Here is a 22,238-nt window from a genome sequence, read left to right on the forward strand (position 1 = left end):
GACTATGAGGAATGATTGAATACATATTTATGAAAAATAAACAATAAAAAAAAAAAAGTATTTATTGTTTTGTTTTGTTTTTTGCTAAATTAAATAAATAAATGTATTTTTCTATTATGTTTAGGCCAGCAGAGAAGGCCTTGCTGGCCCTGACGGCCCGCCGCTGATTTTTAACCTGTTCAAAAATGTAACAGGAAATACAGGCTTGACGTCCTTCAGACAATCTAGCCTTCAGTGTTTGTCAAATAGCAACAAGTGCACTTAAAAAAAAAAAAAAAAGATTTGCTTTTTCCTTCGAGCTGCTTTTTAAATGCTACAATCAATAAATCACCTTCATCTGAAATACAATCGTCCGTCATCAGCAAACGTGGATTAAGTCGTAGCAGTGAGGATTCAAAGATCCTTTTCAACTGAACCGCTCCGGATGAACTGGTTCCTAGGAAGGTCAAACCTTTTTGTAACAACATTCAAGCAGACAAACTTTAATTATAAACGTCTTCCAATTGTGTAGTCACGGTAACAACGCCTTCAATCAGAATGTTTGATCCTTCAATTGGAATGTTTGAGACAAAGAGAGAGACTTTGTCAAACTGGGAACTGGAATTACGACTTCTGGTCCTGAACGCCGGGCTTTATGAGGACACTCTTGAAATGTGTAACGCACAACAAAGAACCATTTGATAACACAAGGATATTTACTAAGTAAGTTATTCTTATTTGTGAAGGGGAAGATGGTTCCAAAGCTGAGGAGCAACAGTCTGGAAGGATTTCTCTCCTCTGGTCCTGAAGCGTGATATGAGTGAGAGAGGAGGAGGAGAGTGATGATGGTGGAGGAGAGTGACAGGAGTGAGAGAGGAGGAGAGTGATGATGGTGGAGGAGAGTGACAGGAGTGAGAGAGGAGGAGAGTGATGATGGTGGAGGAGAGTGACAGGAGTGAGAGAGGAGGAGAGTGATGATGGTGGAGGAGAGTGAAGGAGTGAGAGAGGAGGAGGAGAGTGATGATGGTGGAGGAGAGTGATAGGAGTGAGAGAGGAGGAGGAGAGTGATGATGGTGGAGGAGAGTGACAGGAGTGAGAGAGATGGAGGAGAGTGATAGGAGTGAGAGAGGAGGAGGAGAGTGATGATGGTGGAGGAGAGTGATAGGAGTGAGAGAGGAGGAGGAGAGTGATGATGGTGGAGGAGAGTGACAGGAGTGAGAGAGGAGGAGGAGAGTGATGATGGTGGAGGAGAGTTATAGGAGTGAGAGAGGAGGAGGAGAGTGATGATGGTGGAGGAGAGTGACAGGAGTGAGAGAGGAGGAGGAGAGTGACAGGAGTGAGAGAGGAGGAGGAGAGTGATGATGGTGGAGGAGAGTGATAGGAGTGAGAGAGGAGGAGGAGAGTGATGATGGTGGAGGAGAGTGACAGGAGTGAGAGAGGAGGAGGAGAGTGATGATGTTGGAGGAGAGGGATAGGAGTGAGAGAGGAGGAGGAGAGTGAGAGAGGAGGAGAGTTATAGGAGTGAGAGAGGAGGAGAGTGATGATGTTGGAGGATAGTGATAGGAGTGAGAGAGGAGGAGGAGAGTGATGATGATGGAGGAGTCATGTGTTGTCATCATGTGTTGTCGTCATGTGTTGTCATCATGTGTTGTCGTCATGTGTTGTCGTCATGTGTTGTCATCATGTGTTGTCATCATGTGTTGTTGTCATGTGTTGTCATCATGTGTTGTCGTCATGTGTTGTCATCATGTGTTGTCGTCATGTGTTGTCATCATGTGTTGTCGTCATGTGTTGTCATCATGTGTTGTCATCATGTGTTGTCATCATGTTTTGTCGTCATTTGTTGTCATCATGTGTTGTCGTCATGTGTTGTCATCATGTGTTGTTGTCATGGGTTGTCATCATGTTTTGTCGTCATTTGTTGTCATCATGTGTTGTCATCATGTGTTGTCGTCATGTGTTGTCATCATGTGTTGTCGTCATGTGTTGTCATCATGTTTTGTCGTCATTTGTTGTCATCATGTGTTGTCGTCATGTGTTGTCGTCATGTGTTGTCATTATGTGTTGTCATCATGTGTTGTCGTCATGTTTTGTCGTCATGTGTTGTCGTCATTTGTTGTCATCATGTGTTGTCGTCATGTGTTGTCGTCATTTGTTGTCATCATGTGTTGTCATCATGTGTTGTCGTCCTGTGTTATCATCATGTGTTGTCGTCATGTGTTGTCATCATGTGTTGTCATCAAGTGTTGTCATCATGTGTTGTCGTCATGTGTTGTCGTCATGTGTTGTCATCATGTGTTGTCGTCATGTGTTGTCATCATGTGTTGTCGTCATGTGTTGTCATCATGTGTTGTCATCATGTGTTGTCGTCATGTGTTGTCATCATGTGTTGTCATCATGTGTTGTCATCATGTTTTGTCGTCATTTGTTGTCATCATGTTTTGTCGTCATGTGTTGTCATCATGTGTTGTCGTCATGTGTTGTCATCATGTGTTGTCGTCATGTGTTGTCGTCATGTGTTGTCATCATGTGTTGTCATCATGTGTTGTCATCATGTGTTGTCGTCATGTGTTGTCATCATGTGTTGTCGTCATGTGTTGTCGTCATGTGTTGTCGTCATGTGTTGTCGTCATGTGTTGTTGTCATGTGTTGTCATCATGTGTTGTCGTCATGTGTTGTCGTCATCTGTTGTCGTCATGTGTTGTCGTCATCTGTTGTCGTCATCTGTTGTCGTCATGTGTTGTCGTCATGTGTTGTCATCATGTGTTGTCGTCATGTGTTGTCGTCATGTGTTGTCGTCATGTGTTGTCGTCATGTGTTGTCGTCAGTTGTTGTCGTCATGTGTTGTCGTCATGTGTTGTCGTCATGTGTTGTCATCATGTGTTGTCGTCATGTGTTGTCGTCATGTGTTGTCGTCATGTGTTGTCGTCATGTGTTGTCGTCATGTGTTGTCGTCATGTGTTGTCATCATGTGTTGTCGTCATGTGTTGTCGTCATGTGTTGTCATCATGTGTTGTCGTCATGTGTTGTCATCATGTGTTGTCATCATGTGTTGTCATCATGTGTTGTCATCATGTGTTGTCGTCATGTGTTGTCATCATGTGTTGTCATCATGTGTTGTCATCATGTGTTGTCGTCATGTGTTGTCATCATGTGTTGTCATCATGTGTTTTCATCATGTGTTGTCGTCATGTGTTGTCGTCATGTGTTGTCGTCATGTGTTGTCGTCATGTGTTGTCGTCATGTGTTGTCGTCATGTGTTGTCGTCATGTGTTGTCGTCATGTGTTGTCGTCATGTGTTGTCATCATGCGTTGTCATCATGTGTTGTCATCATGTGTTGTCGTCATGTGTTGTCATCATGTGTTGTCGTCATGTGTTGTCATCATGGGTTGTCATCATGTGTTGTCATCATGTGTTGTCGTCATGTGTTGTCGTCATGTGTTGTTGCGTAGCTACCCTGGTTGCCATGACGATGATTTATGATAAGGTAAGGTAAAACTTATTGATCCCTCAGGAGGTCTCCTTCGGGAAATTGTTTGCTTAAAAAGTTGCGTATGTCTGTATGCGCCTGTGTGTGTTTCTGTAATATGTTTTTGTGTGTATAATGATGACAATTATAGACAATCAAGGTGTGTCGAGGTCATTATCAAGAACGATCAGGTGAGTCCACAGGTTGGACCAGATTGTTACGTCAACAGGTGACTGAGAGCATAAAAGTGTTGACCTGTGAAGGGAGTGTTTCAGTCGCACAGACATGGAGACTAGAGTTGATCTGAAGAGAGAATCTTTATCTTGTTCCATCTGTCTGGATCTACTGAAGGATCCAGTCACTCTTCACTGTGGACACAACTACTGTAAGATCTGTCTTGAAGGTCACTGGAAGGACAAGAACATCTATGATTGTCCTCAGTGCAAACGGGTCTTCTCACCAAGACCTGTCCTGCAGAAGAACACTGTGTTAGCAGAGTTAGTGGAGGAGCTGAAGAAGACTGGAGCAGCTGAGAACCTCTGCTATGCTGGACCTGAAGATGTGGTCTGTGACGTCTGCACTGGGAGGAAGATGAAAGCCATCAAGTCCTGTCTGGTGTGTCTGGTCTCCTACTGTGACCTTCACCTCCAGCCTCATCTAGAAGCTCCGGCCCTCAGGAGACACAAGCTGGTCCAGCCGTCCAAGCAGCTGCAGGAGATGATCTGCCCTCAACACGAGGAGGAGAAGAAGATGTTCTGTCGTTCTGACCAGCAGCTCATCTGTTCTTTCTGTGCTGTGGACCAACACAAAGATCATGACATGGTCTCGGCGGCAGCAGAGAGGACGGAGCGAGAGAAAGACGTGGATCAGAGTCGAGGAAGGATCCAGCAGATGATCCAGAGGACAGAGGAGGAAGTGAAGCTGTTCCAGCAGGAGGAGAAGAACATCAGAGTCTCCGCTGATAAAGCACTGAAGACCAGTCAGGAGACCCTGGACCAGATGATCCAGATGCTCCAGAGAAGAAAGTCTTATGTGGAGCAGCAGATCAGATCTGAGCAGGATACTGAAGCCGCTCGAGTCCGAGGACTTAAGGAGCAGCTGGAGCAGAAGATCTCTGAGCTGAAGAAGAAAGATGCTGAGCTGCAGCAGCTGTCACTCACCGACAGTCACACCGTCTTCCTCCAGAACCTGACCTCACTCTCAGAGGTCAGTGAAGACACGACCTCCTCCACGACCCTTGAGCAAACTCACCGTCGCTTTGTGTCAGTGTCAGCCTGCATGTCAGCCTGGAGAGACCAACTCCAGGACCTTCTGAGAGACATGTGGACCAACATCTCACTGATGGTCCATCCAGAGAGAGAGCAGTTCCTCACATACTCACAGAACATCACTCTGGATCCAAACACTGCAGCCTCAAGGTTGATGTTGTCTGAAGGAAACAAGAAAGTGACAAAGATGAGTGAAGATCAGTCTCTTCCTGATCATCGAGACAGATTCATTAAATATTGTAATGTCTTGAGTAAAAAGTCTTTGACTGGACGTTGTTACTGGGAGGTGAAGACGACAGGAGATGTTGTAGTAGCAGTTTCATACAAGAACATCAGCAGATCAGGAGAAGAAAGTGCTTTTGGATTTAATGACAAATCTTGGCGTTTATATAGTAAAAACTCTGGTTGTTCATTTACACACAACAAGGTCACAACTAAAGTCTCCAGTGTCAGACCCTCCACAGTGGGGGTGTACCTGGATCACTCTGCTGGTCTTCTGTCCTTCTACAGCGTCTCTGAGACCATGACTCTCCTCCACACAGTCCAGACCAAGTTCTCTCAACCTCTACATGCTGGACTCAGGGTTGTGTCCTCGTGTGAGTTTGTGAAGCTGAAGTAGACGACAGTGAGATTGTGTAGTTAAAGTAGATGACAGTGAGATTGTGTAGTTAAAGTAGACGACAGTGAGATTGTGTAGTTAAAGTAGACGACAGTGAGATTGTGTAGTTAAAGTAGACGACAGTGAGATTGTGTAGTTAAAGTAGACGACAGTGAGATTGTGTAGTTAAAGTAGACGACAGTGAGATTGTGTAGTTAAAGTAGACGACAGTGAGATTGCGTAGATAAAGTAGACGACAGTGAGATTGTGTAGTTAAAGTAGACGACAGTGAGATTGTGTAGTTAAAGTAGACGACAGTGAGATTGTGTAGATAAAGTAGACGACAGTGAGATTGTGTAGTTAAAGTAGACGACAATGAGATTGTGTAGTTAAAGTAGACGACAGTGAGATTGTGTAGTTAAAGTAGACGACAGTGAGATTGTGTAGTTAAAGTAGACGACAGTGAGATTGTGCAGTTAAAGTAGACGACAGTGAGATTGTGTAGTTAAAGTAGACGACAGTGAGATTGTGTAGTTAAAGTAGACGACAGTGAGATTGTCGTCACATCATCACGTGAAGCTTCAATGTCTGGATGAAAGTCTCTGAGAACGTTTGTTGGTTGTTTGTGCTGCAGTGAAGACACAGTGACGTCATGTGACTCGACTTGATTGTCCAGCTTTAGATTCTTACTGACGATGAATGTCTTCTTGTAACTGATCTTTAATAAACATGATTCATGGTCAGACTGGTGCGTCTCCTTCCTCCGATGTGTCAAACCTTCAGTGAAGCTCATCAGAGGTCAACCCTTTGACCTTTGAACTGCTTCCCCTTCAGTGATGTTGACGACACATGTTTATTCATCAGCTTTTGTGTTGCTACACAAGCTCGCTGACACAACATACAGCAGTACGACAATGTGTGTCATGTATCAGATCAAGACACACAGATGCACACACACAAACACACACATGTACACACAAATGCATGTACACACACATAAGTGTACACACATACATGTACACACACGCATATTACATACACATACATTTACACACATTAGCGTACTAAAACAATCAAAACACGGGGTCCGTTCCGTCGCTCAAACACAACGTCACTTCCGTCCCTGGTCTTATACTTCGCTTCGTGGAGAAAGATGAACAATCCAGAGTGTGTAACGGGTCGTTTAATCGCTGCTTCAAGTCAAAGAGGAGAAAAGGTCCCGAGCTGTAGAAACATCGCTATATTTAAGGCAAATTTCCCATCCGGGAGGTCGTCTCTTTCCGGCCAAATGGTCCTTTCAAGTTCCCTGTGTCCCGATCACTTGCAGAGAGAACTTCCTAATTTGTTTTCTTGTAATCTAATCTAATTTGCAGATAAACAGATGTTTTAAATTAAAGGTGTCGTATCTCTAATTCTGTTTCAAGCTTGCCTCGAACCAGTGTGAATCAGTCTGAGTGGAATGTTGATAGTGAATGTGTAGTCAAACGTTCCCACTCTTAGATCAAGCGAGTAATTTATACTTTATGTTTTGATTATCTTTTAGCATTAATTTAAGTATGGCGTATACGTATAGTACATAATAATTTTAATCTAACAGCTCCCCCTGTTGACATGGCCTTTATAGGTCACTTCATAAACAAAAAGTCCAAATTTCTAAATAAATGGTTGTTCCGCAGCATCATTTTATCAATTACCCCTTTTATCTAATATTCATCATCTTCCCAACAACATATTATCATCATGTACCTGCACATGCTATATGTATAACCGAAAGTATAATCATCTGTCTGCAATATTAATATTTTTTAAACGGTGACACAAGTCTTGGCCCTATTCAGAAGTGGTCTTTCATCTTTCTTTCATCATGTTTCTCAGTCGTCCATCAGCATTATAAGGTAAGGTAAGGTAAGGTAAAACTTTATTGATCCCTCAGAGATCCATCTTTCTCCACAAAGCGAAGTATAAGAACCGGAAGTGACGTTGTGTTGGAGCGACCGGAACGGACTCCGTGTTTTGACCGTTTTAAGTGTTTGATTTGAGACAGTACTTCACTGTTGTACTTTGGTCATTACAGCAACAAGTGTTTTTTTCAATACGCAAGTGTGAACATCAGTGCATTATATCAAATATCACTCCCACTACAGTCTGTGTGGTTTCCATGGCCACGACACACATGCTCTGCATCGCCCCCCAAAACACACACACACTATTAGACTAAAATGCATGCGTAGTTCATGGAGGAAATAAATAAAACATTTGAAGCTCGTGAAAGACTCGTCTCAGAGTAACTTTTTTAACAACGTCCAGCCTTTCTTGAAAAGTCCTTCTTGAAAATGGCTTTGCAAGTATATCCGCGACCAGATCAAGCTCTTTAGCCATTGTGTGAGGAAAAACAAACAGTTAAATTAACTCGTTTCAGGTCCACGTGACGAGTCTCAGTGCTGTCCAATCAGAGGACATGAACGTGTCACGTGTTCAACGCGTCCAGCGTTGTGGAAGCTGCGACAAGCGTAGCTTTCAAAGCGTTGACGTTGTGTCGCCAACTCGAATCTGATTGGTTAACACAATCCTGTGGCTGCCGTTGATTTCAATGAACAAGGGCGAGCTCTGAAACGACTGAAGGCCTCGGGCGACACTTGACCGGCTGCTCAAATATGATTGGATGAAAGCATGAACGTACGATCCTGGAAGCAGTGCAAGCAGGAGGAAAGAAGTGTAATGAAGAGTAAAGACTATGAGGAATGATTGAATACATATTTATGAAAAATAAACAATAAAAAAAAAAGTAATTATTGTTTTGTTTTGTTTTTTGCTAAATTAAATAAATAAATGTATTTTTCTATTATGTTTAGGCCAGCAGAGAAGGCCTTGCTGGCCCTGACGGCCCGCCACTGATTTTTAACCTGTTCAAAAATGTAACAGGAAATAAAGGCTTGACGTCCTTCAGACAATCTAGCCTTCAGTGTTTGTCAAATAGCAACAAGTGCACTTTAAAAAAAAAAACGAGCTGCTTTTTAAATGCTACAATCAATAAATCACCTTCATCTGAAATACAATCGTCCGTCATCAGCAAACGTGGATTAAGTCGTAGCAGTGAGGATTCAAAGATCCTTTTCAACTGAACCGCTCCGGATGAACTGGTTCCTAGGAAGGTCAAACCTTTTTGTAACAACATTCAAGCAGACAAACTTTAATTATAAACGTCTTCCAATTGTGTAGTCACGGTAACAACGCCTTCAATCAGAATGTTTGATCCTTCAATCAGAATGTTTGAGACAAAGAGAGAGACTTTGTCAAACTGGGAACTGGAATTACGACTTCTGGTCCTGAACGCCGGGCTTTATGAGGACACTCTTGAAATGTGTAACGCACAACAAAGAACCATTTGATAACACAAGGATATTTACTAAGTAAGTTATTCTTATTTGTGAAGGGGAAGATGGTTCCAAAGCTGAGGAGCAACAGTCTGGAAGGATTTCTCTCCTCTGGTCCTGAAGCGTGTTCAGGAACCATCAGTAGATTCTGATCCACAGACCTCAGAGCCCGAGCTGGGGTGTAAGTCTGGATCAGATCACTGATGGAAGGTCTGACCATGAATAGATCTGAAAGTAAGAACCAGAATTTTAAAGTTGATCCTGAAAGAAACTGGCAGCCAGTGAAGATTTTTAAGGATCGGGGAAAATGTGAGTTCTTCTACTAGAGCAGCTCAGAATTTTTTTTTTGGCTCAATCTATCCTGAGAGTGATAGTTCACCCAGAATTCAAACTTCACTCATTTTCTACTCATACTCATGTCGACTAAGGGTTGGGATTATTTTCAGAGTAATCTATTCATTGTTGTTGTTTGTTCATTTTAATGTAGCGACTGGAGTCGTCTTCATCTTCATCTTCGTCCAAAGAGACACTTAAAAACATCCAAATACCTCCGTACTGCTCGTCTGTAACGTCCATCTTGTATTGAAGCCTCGACACAAATTAATTTCCTTCGACGTTTGATTGACTATTTTTGTAAGTCTCTGAGTAATAGTTGACGTCAGTGATTTGTTCCTTATCTTATCTTAAACAGTGGCTTTTTTTAATAAGTCAACTTAACGACAACATTAATCACCTTAAATGATAGGAGTGATAGGAGTGAGAGAGGAGATGGAGAGTGATGATGGTGGAGGAGAGTGATAGGAGTGAGAGAGGAGGTGGAGAGTGATGATGGTGGAGGAGAGTGATAGGAGTGAGAGAGGAGGAGGAGAGTGATGATGGTGGAGGAGAGTGACAGGAGTGAGAGAGGAGGTGGAGAGTGATGATGGTGGAGGAGAGTGATAGGAGTGAGAGAGGAGGTGGAGAGTGATGATGGTGGAGGAGAGTGACAGGAGTGATAGAGAAGGAGGAGAGTGATGATAGTGGAGGAGAGTGATGATGGTGGAGGAGAGTGATAGGAGTGAGAGAGGAGGTGGAGAGTGATGATGGTGGAGGAGAGTGATAATGGTGGAGGAGAGTGAAAGGAGTGAGAGAGGAGGAGGAGAGTGATGATGGTGGAGGAGAGTGATAGGAGTGAGAGAGGAGGATGAGAGTGATGTGGTGGAGGAGAGTGATAGGAGTGAGAGAGGAGGAGGAGAGTGATGATGGTGGAGGAGAGTGACAGGAGTGAGAGAGGAGGAGGAGAGTGATGATGGTGGAGGAGAGTGACAGGAGTGAGAGAGGAGGAGAGTGATGATGGTGGAGGAGAGTGACAGGAGTGAGAGAGGAGGAGGAGAGTGATGATGGTGGAGGTGAGTGATAGGAGTGAGAGAGGAGGAAGAGAGTGATGATGGTGGAGGAGAGTGATAGGAGTGAGAGAGGAGGAAGAGAGTGATGATGGTGGAGGAGAGTGATAGGAGTGAGAGAGGAGGAGGAGAGTGATGATGGTGGAGGAGAGTGACAGGAGTGAGAGAGGAGGAGGAGAGTTATAGGAGTGAGAGAGTAGGAGAGTGATGATGGTGGAGGAGAGTGAAAGGAGTGAGAGAGGAGGAGGAGAGTGATGATGGTGGAGGAGAGTGAAGGAGTGAGAGAGGAGGAGGAGAGTGATGATGGTGGAGGAGAGTGAGAGGAGGAGAGTGATGATGGTGGAGGAGAGTGACAGGAGTGAGAGAGGAGGAGGAGAGTGATGATGGTGGAGGAGAGTGACAGGAGTGAGAGAGGAGGTGGAGAGTGATGATGGTGGAGGAGAGTGATAGGAGTGAGAGAGGAGGTGGAGAGTGATGATGGTGGAGGAGAGTGACAGGAGTGATAGAGAAGGAGGAGAGTGATGATAGTGGAGGAGAGTGATGATGGTGGAGGAGAGTGATAGGAGTGAGAGAGGAGGTGGAGAGTGATGATGGTGGAGGAGAGTGATAATGGTGGAGGAGAGTGAAAGGAGTGAGAGAGGAGGAGGAGAGTGATGATGGTGGAGGAGAGTGATAGGAGTGAGAGAGGAGGATGAGAGTGATGTGGTGGAGGAGAGTGATAGGAGTGAGAGAGGAGGAGGAGAGTGATGATGGTGGAGGTGAGTGACAGGAGTGAGAGAGGAGGAGGAGAGTGATGATGGTGGAGGAGAGTGACAGGAGTGAGAGAGGAGGAGAGTGATGATGGTGGAGGAGAGTGACAGGAGTGAGAGAGGAGGAGGAGAGTGATGATGGTGGAGGTGAGTGATAGGAGTGAGAGAGGAGGAAGAGAGTGATGATGGTGGAGGAGAGTGATAGGAGTGAGAGAGGAGGAAGAGAGTGATGATAGTGGAGGAGAGTGATAGGAGTGAGAGAGGAGGAGGAGAGTGATGATGGTGGAGGAGAGTGACAGGAGTGAGAGAGGAGGAGGAGAGTTATAGGAGTGAGAGAGTAGGAGAGTGATGATGGTGGAGGAGAGTGAAAGGAGTGAGAGAGGAGGAGGAGAGTGGTGATGGTGGAGGAGAGTGAAGGAGTGAGAGAGGAGGAGGAGAGTGATGATGGTGGAGGAGAGTGAGAGGAGTAAGAGAGGAGGAGAGTGATGATGGTGGAGGAGAGTGACAGGAGTGAGAGAGGAGGAGGAGAGTGATGATGGTGGAGGAGAGTGACAGGAGTGAGAGAGGAGGAGAGTGATGATGGTGGAGGAGAGTGACAGGAGTGAGAGAGGAGGAGAGTGATGATGGTGGAGGAGAGTGAAAGGAGTGAGAGAGGAGGAGGAGAGTGATGATGGTGGAGGAGAGTGATATGAGTGAGAGAGGAGGAGGAGAGTGATGATGGTGGAGGAGAGTGACAGGAGTGAGAGAGAAGGAGGAGAGTGATGGTGGTGGAGGAGAGTGATAGGAGTGAGAGAGGAGGAGGAGAGTGATGATGGTGGAGGAGAGTGACAGGAGTGAGAGAGGAGGAGGAGAGTGATGATGGTGGAGGAGAGTGATAGAAGTGAGAGAGGAGGAGAGTGATGATGGTGGAGGAGAGTGACAGGAGTGAGAGAGGAGGAGAGTGATGATGGTGGAGGAGAGTGATAGGAGTGAGAGAGGAGGAGGAGAGTGATGATGGTGGAGGAGAGTGACAGGAGTGAGAGAGAGGAGGAGAGTGATGATGGTGGAGGAGAGTGATAGGAGTGAGAGAGGAGGAGAGTGATGATGGTGGAGGAGAGTGACAGGAGTGAGAGAGAGGAGGAGAGTGATGATGGTGGAGGAGAGTGACAGGAGTGAGAGAGAGGAGGAGAGTGATGATGGTGGAGGAGAGTGATAGGAGTGAGAGAGGAGGAGGAGAGTGATGATGGTGGAGGAGAGTGATAGGAGTGAGAAAGGAGGAGGAGAGTGATGATGGTGGAGGAGAGTGATAGGAGTGAGAGAGAGGAGGAGAGTGATGATGGTGGAGGAGAGTGATAGGAGTGAGAGAGGAGGAGGAGAGTGATGATGGTGGAGGAGAGTGATAGGAGTGAGAGAGGAGGAGGAGAGTGATGATGTTGGAGGAGAGTGACAGGAGTGAGAGAGGAGGAGGAGAGTGATGATGGTGGAGGAGAGTGATAGAAGTGAGAGAGGAGGAGAGTGATGATGGTGGAGGAGAGTGACAGGAGTGAGAGAGGAGGAGAGTGATGATGGTGGAGGAGAGTGATAGGAGTGAGAGAGGAGGAGGAGAGTGATGATGGTGGAGGAGAGTGACAGGAGTGAGAGAGAGGAGGAGAGTGATGATGGTGGAGGAGAGTGATAGGAGTGAGAGAGGAGGAGAGTGATGATGGTGGAGGAGAGTGACAGGAGTGAGAGAGAGGAGGAGAGTGATGATGGTGGAGGAGAGTGACAGGAGTGAGAGAGAGGAGGAGAGTGATGATGGTGGAGGAGAGTGATAGGAGTGAGAGAGGAGGAGGAGAGTGATGATGGTGGAGGAGAGTGATAGGAGTGAGAAAGGAGGAGGAGAGTGATGATGGTGGAGGAGAGTGATAGAATGAGAGAGAGGAGGAGAGTGATGATGGTGGAGGAGAGTGATAGGAGTGAGAGAGGAGGAGGAGAGTGATGATGGTGGAGGAGAGTGATAGGAGTGAGAAAGGAGGAGGAGAGTGACAGGAGTGAGAGAGAAGGAGGAGAGTGATGGTGGTGGAGGAGAGTGACAGGAGTAAGAGAGGAGGAGGAGAGTGATGATGGTGGAGGAGAGGAGCCTGTTCGTGGTGACATTAGTGGAAGAGGAAAGTGCGTTAATGAATCTCAGGACTTTACCTTTTACTTCCTTTGTTTGTTTGTACAACTCAAACAGTGGTTTTATACCACTCTTGTATTTGTACAACTCGTATATTTGTACAACTCTGTGAATTTGTACCACTCATATATTTATACCACTCATATATTTATACCACTCATATATTTATACCACTCGTATATTTGTACAACTCTGTGTATTCGTACCACTCGTGTATTTGTACAACTCTGTCTATTTGTACCACTCGTGTATTTGTACAACTCTGTGTTTTTGTACAACTCTTGTATTTGTACAACACTGTGTATTTGTACTACTCGTGTATTTGTCCTGAAGATGTTCTTGATTTGTGAAATCTTGAATGTCAGGATGAAAAACGTCTCTCTTCAAGTGTTGTCATCATGTGTTGTCGTCATGTGTTGTCATCATGTGTTGTCGTCATGTGTTGTCGTCATGTGTTGTCGTCATGTGTTGTCATCATGTGTTGTCATCATGTGTTGTCGTCATGTGTTGTCGTCATTTGTTGTCGTCATGTGTTGTTGTCATGTGTTGTCGTCATGTGTTGTCGTCATGTGTTGTCGTCATGTGTTGTTGGCATGTGTTGTCATCATGTGTTGTCGTCATGTGTTGCCATCATGTGTTGTCGTCATGTGTTGCCATCATGTGTTGTCATCATTTGTTGTCGTCATGTGTTGTCGTCATGTGTTGTCGTCATGTGTTGTCATCATGTGTTGTCGTCATGTGTTGTCATCATGTGTTGTCATCATGTGTTGTCGTCATATGTTGTCATCATGTGTTGTCGTAATGTGTTGTCATCATGTGTTGTCGTCATGTGTTGTCATCATGTGTTGTCGTCATGTGTTGTCGTCATCTGTTGTCATCATGTGTTGTCATCATGTGTTGTCATCATGTGTTGTCGTCATGTGTTGTCGTCATGTGTTGTCGTCATCTGTTGTCATCATGTGTTGTCATCATGTGTTGTCGTCATGTGTTGTCGTCATGTGTTGTCGCCATCTGTTGTCGTCATCTGTTGTCGTCATGTGTTGTCGTCATGTGTTGTCATCATGTGTTGTCGTCATGTGTTGTCATCATGTGTTGTCGTCATGTGTTGTCGTCATGTGTTGTCGTCATGTGTTGTCATCATGTGTTGTCATCATGTGTTGTCATCATGTGTTGTCGTCATGTGTTGTCATCATGTGTTGTCGTCATGTGTTGTCGTCATGTGTTGTCGTCATGTGTTGTCGTCATGTGTTGTCGTCATGTGTTGTCATCATGTGTTGTCGTCATGTGTTGTCGTCATGTGTTGTCGTCATGTGTTGTCGTCATGTGTTGTCGTCATGTGTTGTCATCATGTGTTGTCGTCATGTGTTGTCATCATGTGTTGTCGTCATGTGTTGTCATCATGTGTTGTCGTCATGTGTTGTGGTCATGTGTTGTCGTCATGTGTTGTCGTCATGTGTTGTCATCATGTGTTGTCGTCATGTGTTGTCGTCATGTGTTGTAGCGTAGCTACCCTGGTTGCCATGACGATGATTTATGATAAGGTAAGGTAAAACTTATTGATCCCTCAGGAGGTCTCCTTCGGGAAATTGTTTGCTTAAAAAGTTGCGTATGTCTGTATGCGCCTGTGTGTGTTTCTGTAATATGTTTTTGTGTGTATAATGATGACAATTATAGACAATCAAGGTGTGTAGAGGTCATTGTCAAGAACGATCAGGTGAGTCCACAGGTTGGACCAGATTGTTACGTCAACAGGTGACTGAGAGCATAAAAGTGTTGACCTGTGAAGGGAGTGTTTCAGTCGCACAGACATGGAGACTAGAGTTGATCTGAAGAGAGAATCTTTATCTTGTTCCATCTGTCTGGATCTACTGAAGGATCCAGTCTCTCTTCCCTGTGGACACAACTACTGTAAGATCTGTCTTGAAGGTCACTGGAAGGACAAGAACATCTACGATTGTCCTCAGTGCAAACGGGTCTTCTCACCAAGACCTGTCCTGCAGAAGAACACTGTGTTAGCAGAGTTAGTGGAGGAGCTGAAGAAGACTGGAGCAGCTGAGAACCTCTGCTATGCTGGACCTGAAGATGTGGTCTGTGACATCTGCACTGGGAGGAAGATGAAAGCCATCAAGTCCTGTCTGGTGTGTCTGGTCTCCTACTGTGACCTTCACCTCCAGACTCATCTAGAAGCTCCGGCCCTCAGGAGACACAAGCTGGTCCAGCCGTCCAAGCAGCTCCAGGAGATGATCTGCCCTCAACACAAGGAGGAGAAGAATATGTTCTGTCGTTCTGACCAGCAGCTCATCTGTTCTCTCTGTGCTGTGGACCAACACAAAGATCATGACATGGTCTCGGCGGCAGCAGAGAGGAGGGAGCGAGAGAAAGACGTGGATCAGAGTCGAGGAAGGATCCAGCAGATGATCCAGAAGACAGAGGAGGACCTGAAGCTGTTCCAGCAGGAGGAGAAGAACATCAGAGTCTCCGCTGATAAAGCACTGAAGACCAGTCAGGAGACCCTGGACCAGATGATCCAGATGCTCCAGAGAAGAAAGTCTTATGTGGAGCAGCAGATCAGATCTGAGCAGAAGACTGAAGCCGCTCGAGTCCGAGGACTTAAGGAGCAGCTGGAGCAGAAGATCTCTGAGCTGAAGAAGAAAGATGCTGAGCTGCAGCAGCTGTCACTCACCGACAGTCACACCGTCTTCCTCCAGAACCTGACCTCACTCTCAGAGGTCAGTGAAGACACGACCTCCTCCACGACCCTTGAGCAAACTCACCGTCGCTTTGAAGAAGTGTCAGCCTTCATGTCAGCCTGGAGAGACCAACTCCAGGACCTTCTGAAAGACATGTGGACCAACATCTCACTGATGGTCCATCCAGAGAGAGAGCAGTTCCTCACATACTCACAGAACATCACTCTGGATCCAAACACTGCAAACTCAAGGTTGATGTTGTCTGAAGGAAACAAGAAAGTGACATTTATGAGTGAAGATCAGTCTCGTCCTGATCATCCAGACAGATTCATTAAATATTGTAATGTCTTGAGTAAAAAGTCTTTGACTGGACGTTGTTACTGGGAGGTGAAGATAACAGGAGATGTTGTAGTAGCAGTTTCATACAAGAACATCAGCAGATCAGGAGAAGAAAGTTGTTTTGGATATAATGACAAATCTTGGCGTTTATATTGTTTTAACTCTGGTTGTTCATTTAGACACAACAAGGTCAGAACTGAAGTCTCCAGAGTCAGACCCTCCACAGTGGGGGTGTACCTGGATCACTCTGCTGGTCTTCTGTCCTTCTACAGCGTCTCTGAGACCATGACTCTCCTCCACACAGTCCAGACCAAGTTCTCTCGACCTCTACATGCTGGAGTCAGTGTTGTGTCCTCGTGTGAGTTTGTGAAGCTGAAGTAGACGACAGTGAGATTGTGTAGTTAAAGTAGACGACAGTGAGATTGTGTAGTTAAAGTAGACGACAGTGAGATTGTGTAATTAAAGTAGACGACAGTGAGATTGTGTAGTTAAAGTAGACGACAGTGAGATTGTGTAGTTAAAGTAGACAATGAGAATGTCTTCTTGTAACTGATCTTTAATAAACATGGTTCATGGTCAGACTGGTGCGTCTCCTTCCTCCGAGGCGTCAAACCTTCAGTGACACTCATCAGAGGTCAACCCTTTGACCTTTGAACTGCTCCCCTTCAGTGATGTTGACAACACATGTTTATTCATCAGCTTTTGTGTTGCTACACAAGCTCGCTGACACAACATACAGCAGTGCGACAATGTGTGTCATGAATCAGATCAAGACACACAGATGCACACATGCAAACACACACATGTACACACAAATGCATGTACACACACATTAGTGTACACACATACATGTACACACAGGCATATACACACACATTACATACACATACATTTACACACATTAGCGTACTAAAACGATCAAAACATGGAGTCCGTTCCGTCGCTCCAACACGACGTCACTTCCGTCCCTGGTCTTATACTTCGCTTCGTGGAGAAAGATGAACAATCCAGAGTGTGTAACGGGTTGTTTAATCGCTGCTTCAAGTCAAATAAATTACAAGCTTTCATTTACGATCGCGACTGGAAGCACTTTCTCCTGGCGGTACAGGTCAATAGCCCCAATAGCCATTGCTATATTTGTGTGTCATTTGCCTGTGTCCTGATCACCCGCAGAGAGAACTTCCTAATTTGTTTTCTTGTAATCTAATCATTCAAATGTTCTCGGACGGGGCTTTTCTGCTCTTCCGTCTTTTAGCCCCCATTTCTCAGATGTGTCTTTCTTCGTTCTTTGATCTACTCTTTAAGGTGTGATTTGCAGATAAACTGATTTATTAAAGGTATCTCTAATTCTGATCCAAGCTTGCCTCGAACCAGTGTGAATCAGTCTGAGTGGAATGTTGATAGTGAATGTGTAGTCAAACGTTCCCACTCTTAGATCAAACGAGTAATTTATACTTTATATGTTGATTATCTTTTAGCATTAATTTAAGTATGGCGTATACGTATAGTATATAATAATTTTAATCTAACAACTCCCCCTGTTGACATGGCCTTTATAGGTCACTTCATAAACAAAAAGTCCAAATTTCTAAATAAATGGTTGTTCCGCAGCATCATTTTATCAATTACCCCTTTTATCTAATATTCATCATCTTCCCAACAACATATTATCATCATGTACCTGCACACGCTATATGTATAACCGAAAGTATAATCATCTGTTTGCAATATTAATATTTTTTAAACGGTGACACAAGTCTTGGCCCTATTCAGAAGTGGTCTTTCATCTTTCTTTCATCATGTTTCTCAGTCGTCCATCAGCATTATCATCATCTTCAGTCGGTCTGACTGTTCTTCCTCTTCCGTAGTCAGTGTGACTGTTCTCTTTCGTCACCAGTCGGTCCGACTGTTCTAGCTGGTCCTCTTCGTCCAGGTCCCGATTCCAGGCGTGCAGAGGAAAAATGGATCCCAGAAATCCATCTTCGTCAATCTCCTCCGAGCCCATCTTCTCCAACCTACACACAAATAACCTTCATTCAGGAGTGACTCTGACCATGATTTTTTTTTATTAATGTAATAAAATTGGGTATTTTCCCCATGTACTGTTTCTTTGGATAGGGGAAGGTGGTTGATGATACTTCTCTTTTGAGTCTGTCTTCTCATCCAGGTCATGAAGAGAAAAGAAACGATGCTCGTTCTTCGTATGACTCTGACTACGTCAGCTGCTACCATAGCTACCCTGGTTGCCGTGACGATGATTTACGATGTTTGCTTATAAATTTGCGTATGTCTGTATGCGCCTTTGTGTGTTTCTGTGTGTATAATGATGACAATTATAGACTCAAGGTGTGTCGAGGTCATTATCAAGAACGATCAGGTGAGTCGACAGGTTGGACCAGATTGTTACGTCAACAGGTGACTGAGAGTATAAAAGTGTTGACCTGTGAAGGGAGTGTTTCAGTCGCACAGACATGGAGACTAGAGTTGATCTGAAGAGAGAATCTTTCTCTTGTTCCATCTGTCTGGATCTACTGAAGGATCCAGTCTCTCTTCCCTGTGGACACAACTACTGTAAGATCTGTCTTGAAGGTCACTGGCAGGACAAGAACATCTACGAGTGTCCTCAGTGCAGACGGAGCTTCACACCAAGACCTGTCCTGCAGAAGAACACTGTGTTAGCAGAGTTAGTGGAGGAGCTGAAGAAGACTGGAGCAGCTGAGAACCTCTGCTCTGCTGGACCTGAAGATGTGGTCTGTGACGTCTGCACTGGGAGGAAGATGAAAGCCATCAAGTCCTGTCTGATGTGTCTGGTCTCCTACTGTGACCTTCACCTCCAGACTCATCGAGAAGCTCCGGCCTTCAGGAGACACAAGCTGGTCCAGCCGTCCAAGCAGCTCCAGGAGATGATCTGCCCTCAACACGAGGAGGAGAAGAAGATGTTCTGTCGTTCTGATCAGCAGCTCATCTGTTCTCTCTGTGCTGTGGACCAACACAAAGATCATGACATGGTCTCGGCGGCAGCAGAGAGGAGGGAGCGAGAGAAAGACGTGGATCAGAGTCGAGGAAGGATCCAGCAGATGATCCAGAAGACAGAGGAGGACCTGAAGCTGTTCCAGCAGGAGGAGAAGAACATCAGAGTTTCCGCTGATAAAGCACTGAAGACCAGTCAGGAGACCCTGGACCAGATGATCCAGATGCTCCAGAGAAGAAAGTGTGATGTGGAGCAGCAGATCAGATCTCAGCAGGAGACTGAAGTCGCTCGAGTCCGAGGACTTAAGGAGCAGCTGGAGCAGAAGATCTCTGAGCTGAAGAAGAAAGATGCTGAGCTGCAGCAGCTGTCACTCACCGACAGTCACACCGTGTTCCTCCAGAACCTGACCTCACTCTCAGAGGTCAGTGAAGACACGACCTCACTCTCAGAGGTCAGTGAAGACACGACCTCCTCCACGACCCTTGAGCAAACTCACCGTCTCTTTGAAGAAGTTTCATCCTTCATGTCAGCCTGGAGAGACCAAGTCCAGGACCTTCTGAGAGACATGTGGACCAACATCTCACTGATGGTCCATCCAGAGAGAGAGCAGTTCCTCACATACTCACAGAACGTCACTCTGGATCCAAACACTGCAAACTCAAAGTTGATGTTGTCTGAAGGAAACAAGAAAGTGACAAACATGACAACAGATCAGTCTCGTCCTGATCATCGAGACAGATTCATTGATTATTGTCAGGTCTTGAGTAAAAAGTCTTTGACTGGACGTTGTTACTGGGAGGTGAAGACGACAGGAGATGTTGTAGTAGCAGTTTCATACAAGAACATCAGCAGATCAGGAGAAGAAAGTTGTTTTGGATATAATGACAAATCTTGGCGTGTATATTGTTTTAACTCTGGTTGTTTATTTACACACAACAATGTCACAACTGAAGTCTCAAGAGTCAGACCCTCCACAGTGGGGGTGTACCTGGATCACTCTGCTGGTCTTCTGTCCTTCTACAGCGTCTCTGAGACCATGACTCTCCTCCACACAGTCCAGACCAAGTTCTCTCGACCTCTACATGCTGGACTCAGGGTTGTGTCCTCGTGTGAGTTTGTGAAGCTGAAGAAGACGACAGTGAGATTGTGTAGTTAAAGTAGGCGACAGTGAGATTGTGTAGTTAAAGTAGACAACAGTGAGATTGTGTAATTAAAGTAGACGACAGTGAGATTGTGTAGTTAAAGTAGACGACAGTGAGATTGTGTAGTTATAGTAGACGACGGTGAGATTGTGTAGTTAAAGTAGACGACAGTTGGATTGTGTAGTTAAAGTAGACGACAGTGAGATTGTGTAGTTATAGTAGACGACGGTGAGATTGTGTAGTTAAAGTAGACGACAGTTGGATTGTGTAGTTAAAGTAGACGACAGTGAGATTGTGTAGTTAAAGTCGACGACAGTGAGATTGTGTAGTTAAAGTAGACGACAGTGAGATTGTGTAGTTAAAGTAGACAACAGTGAGATTGTGTAGTTAAAGTAGACGACAGTGAGATTGTGTAGTTAAAGTAGACGACAGTGAGATTGTGTAGTTATAGTAGACGACGGTGAGATTGTGTAGTTAAAGTAGACGACAGTTGGATTGTGTAGTTAAAGTAGACGACAGTGAGATTGTGTAGTTAAAGTCGATGACAGTGAGATTGTGTAGTTGAAGTAGACGACAGTGAGATTTTGTAGTTAAAGTAGACGACAGTGAGATTGTGTAGTTAAAGTAGACTACAGTGAGATTGTGTAGTTAAAGTCGACGACAGTGAGATTGTGTAGTTGAAGTAGACGACAGTGAGATTTTGTAGTTAAAGTAGATGACAGTGAGATTGTGTAGTTAAAGTAGACGACAGTGAGATTGTGTAGTGTAAGTAGACGACAGTGAGATTGTGTAGTTAAATCACGTGAAGCTTCAATGTTTGGATGAAAGTCTCTGAGAACGTTTGTTGGTTGTTTGTGCTGCAGTGAAGACACAGTGACGTCATGTGACTCGACTTGATTGTCCAGCTTTAGATTCTTACTGACGATGAATGTCTTCTTGTAACTGATCTTTAATAAACATGATTCATGGTCAGACTGGTGCGTCTCCTTCCTCCGATGTGTCAAACCTTCAGTGAAGCTCATCAGAGGTCAACCCTTTGACCTTTGAACTGCTTCCCCTTCAGTGATGTTGACGACACATGTTTATTCATCAGCTTTTGTGTTGCTACACAAGCTCGCTGACACAACATACAGCAGTACGACAATGTGTGACATGAATCAGATCAAGACACACAGATGCACACATGCAAACACACACATGTACACACATACATGTACACACACGCATATACACACACATGTACACACACATTAGAGTACACACATACATGTACACACATGCATATACACACACATTATATACACATACATTTACACACATTAGCGTACTAAAACAATCAAAACACGGGGTCCGTTCCGTCGCTCCAACACGACGTCATTTCCGTCCCTGGTCTTATACTTCGCTTCGTGGAGAAAGATGAACAATCCAGAGTGTGTAACGGGTTGTTTAATCGCTGCTTCAAGTCAAATAAATTACAAGCTTTCATTTACGATCGCGACTGGAAGCACTTTCTCCAGGCGGTACAGGTCAATAGCCCCGAGAGAAAAGGTCCCGATCTGTAGAAACATCGCTATATTTAAGACAAATTTCCCAACCGGGAGGTCGTCTCTTTCCGGCCAAATGGTCCTTTCAAGTTCCCTGTGTCCCGATCACCTGCAGAGAGAACTTCCTAATTTGTTTTCTTGTAATCTAATCTAATTTGCAGATAAACCGATGTTTTAAATTACTGGTGTCGTATCTCTAATTCTGTTTCAAGCTTGCCTCGAACCAGTGTGAATCAGTCTGAGTGGAATGTTGATCGTGAATGTGTAGTCAAACGTTCCCACTCTTAGATCAAGCGAGTAATTTATACTTTATGTTTTGATTATCTTTTAGCATTAATTTAAGTATGGCGTATACGTATAGTATATAATAATTTTAATCTAACAGCTCCCCCTGTTGACATGGCCTTTATAGGTCACGTCATAAACAAAAAGTCCACATTTCTAAATAAATGGTTGTTCCGCAGCATCATTTTATCAATTACCCCTTTTATCTAATATTCATCATCTTCCCAACAACATATTATCATCATGTACCTGCACACGCTATATGTATAACCGAAAGTATAATCATCTGTCTGCAATATTAATATTTTTT

The 22,238-nt window shown here is 44.6% G+C and overlaps 5 protein-coding genes across 5 annotated transcripts in view; all 5 read left to right on the forward strand.

Annotated features, from left to right (window-relative positions):
* LOC148087378 (tripartite motif-containing protein 16-like) overlaps positions 1-21,073 on the forward strand; it is a gene marked incomplete at its 5' end in the record, with an annotated part of 30,161 nt that extends 9,088 nt beyond the window's left edge. Inside the window, 1 exon segment of the mRNA XM_087787596.1 lies at positions 20,197-21,073.
* Positions 1-22,238, forward strand: part of LOC148087376 (calsenilin-like) — a 125,032-nt gene that overhangs the window by 45,646 nt on the left and 57,148 nt on the right. The gene's annotated exons all lie outside the window — the stretch shown is intronic.
* LOC148087379 (tripartite motif-containing protein 16-like) lies at positions 3,732-6,120 on the forward strand. Its single transcript, XM_087787584.1, has one exon. It carries the CDS (start codon positions 3,735-3,737, stop codon positions 5,334-5,336), a length of 1,602 nt encoding a protein of 533 aa, XP_087643710.1. The 5' UTR covers positions 3,732-3,734; the 3' UTR covers positions 5,337-6,120.
* On the forward strand, positions 14,766-16,508 carry LOC148087380 (tripartite motif-containing protein 16-like). Its single transcript, XM_087787572.1, has one exon. The coding sequence runs from the start codon at positions 14,766-14,768 to the stop codon at positions 16,365-16,367; it is 1,602 nt and encodes a 533-aa protein (XP_087643698.1). The 3' UTR covers positions 16,368-16,508.
* LOC148087381 (tripartite motif-containing protein 16-like) lies at positions 18,455-21,073 on the forward strand. The gene has a single exon (XM_087787607.1). The coding sequence runs from the start codon at positions 18,458-18,460 to the stop codon at positions 20,111-20,113; it is 1,656 nt and encodes a 551-aa protein (XP_087643733.1). The 5' UTR covers positions 18,455-18,457; the 3' UTR covers positions 20,114-21,073.

Source organism: Callionymus lyra, chromosome 1 (genome assembly GCF_982586985.1).
Source record: "Callionymus lyra chromosome 1, fCalLyr1.hap1.1, whole genome shotgun sequence".
Classification (NCBI taxonomy): Eukaryota; Metazoa; Chordata; class Actinopteri; order Syngnathiformes; family Callionymidae; genus Callionymus; species Callionymus lyra.

Bases quoted from the DNA above. Each gene is read 5' to 3' on its own strand.
- LOC148087379 (XM_087787584.1), top strand. From the start codon at position 3,735: ATGGAGACTAGAGTTGATCTGAAGAGAGAATCTTTATCTTGTTCCATC.
- LOC148087380 (XM_087787572.1), top strand. From the start codon at position 14,766: ATGGAGACTAGAGTTGATCTGAAGAGAGAATCTTTATCTTGTTCCATC.
- LOC148087381 (XM_087787607.1), top strand. From the start codon at position 18,458: ATGGAGACTAGAGTTGATCTGAAGAGAGAATCTTTCTCTTGTTCCATC.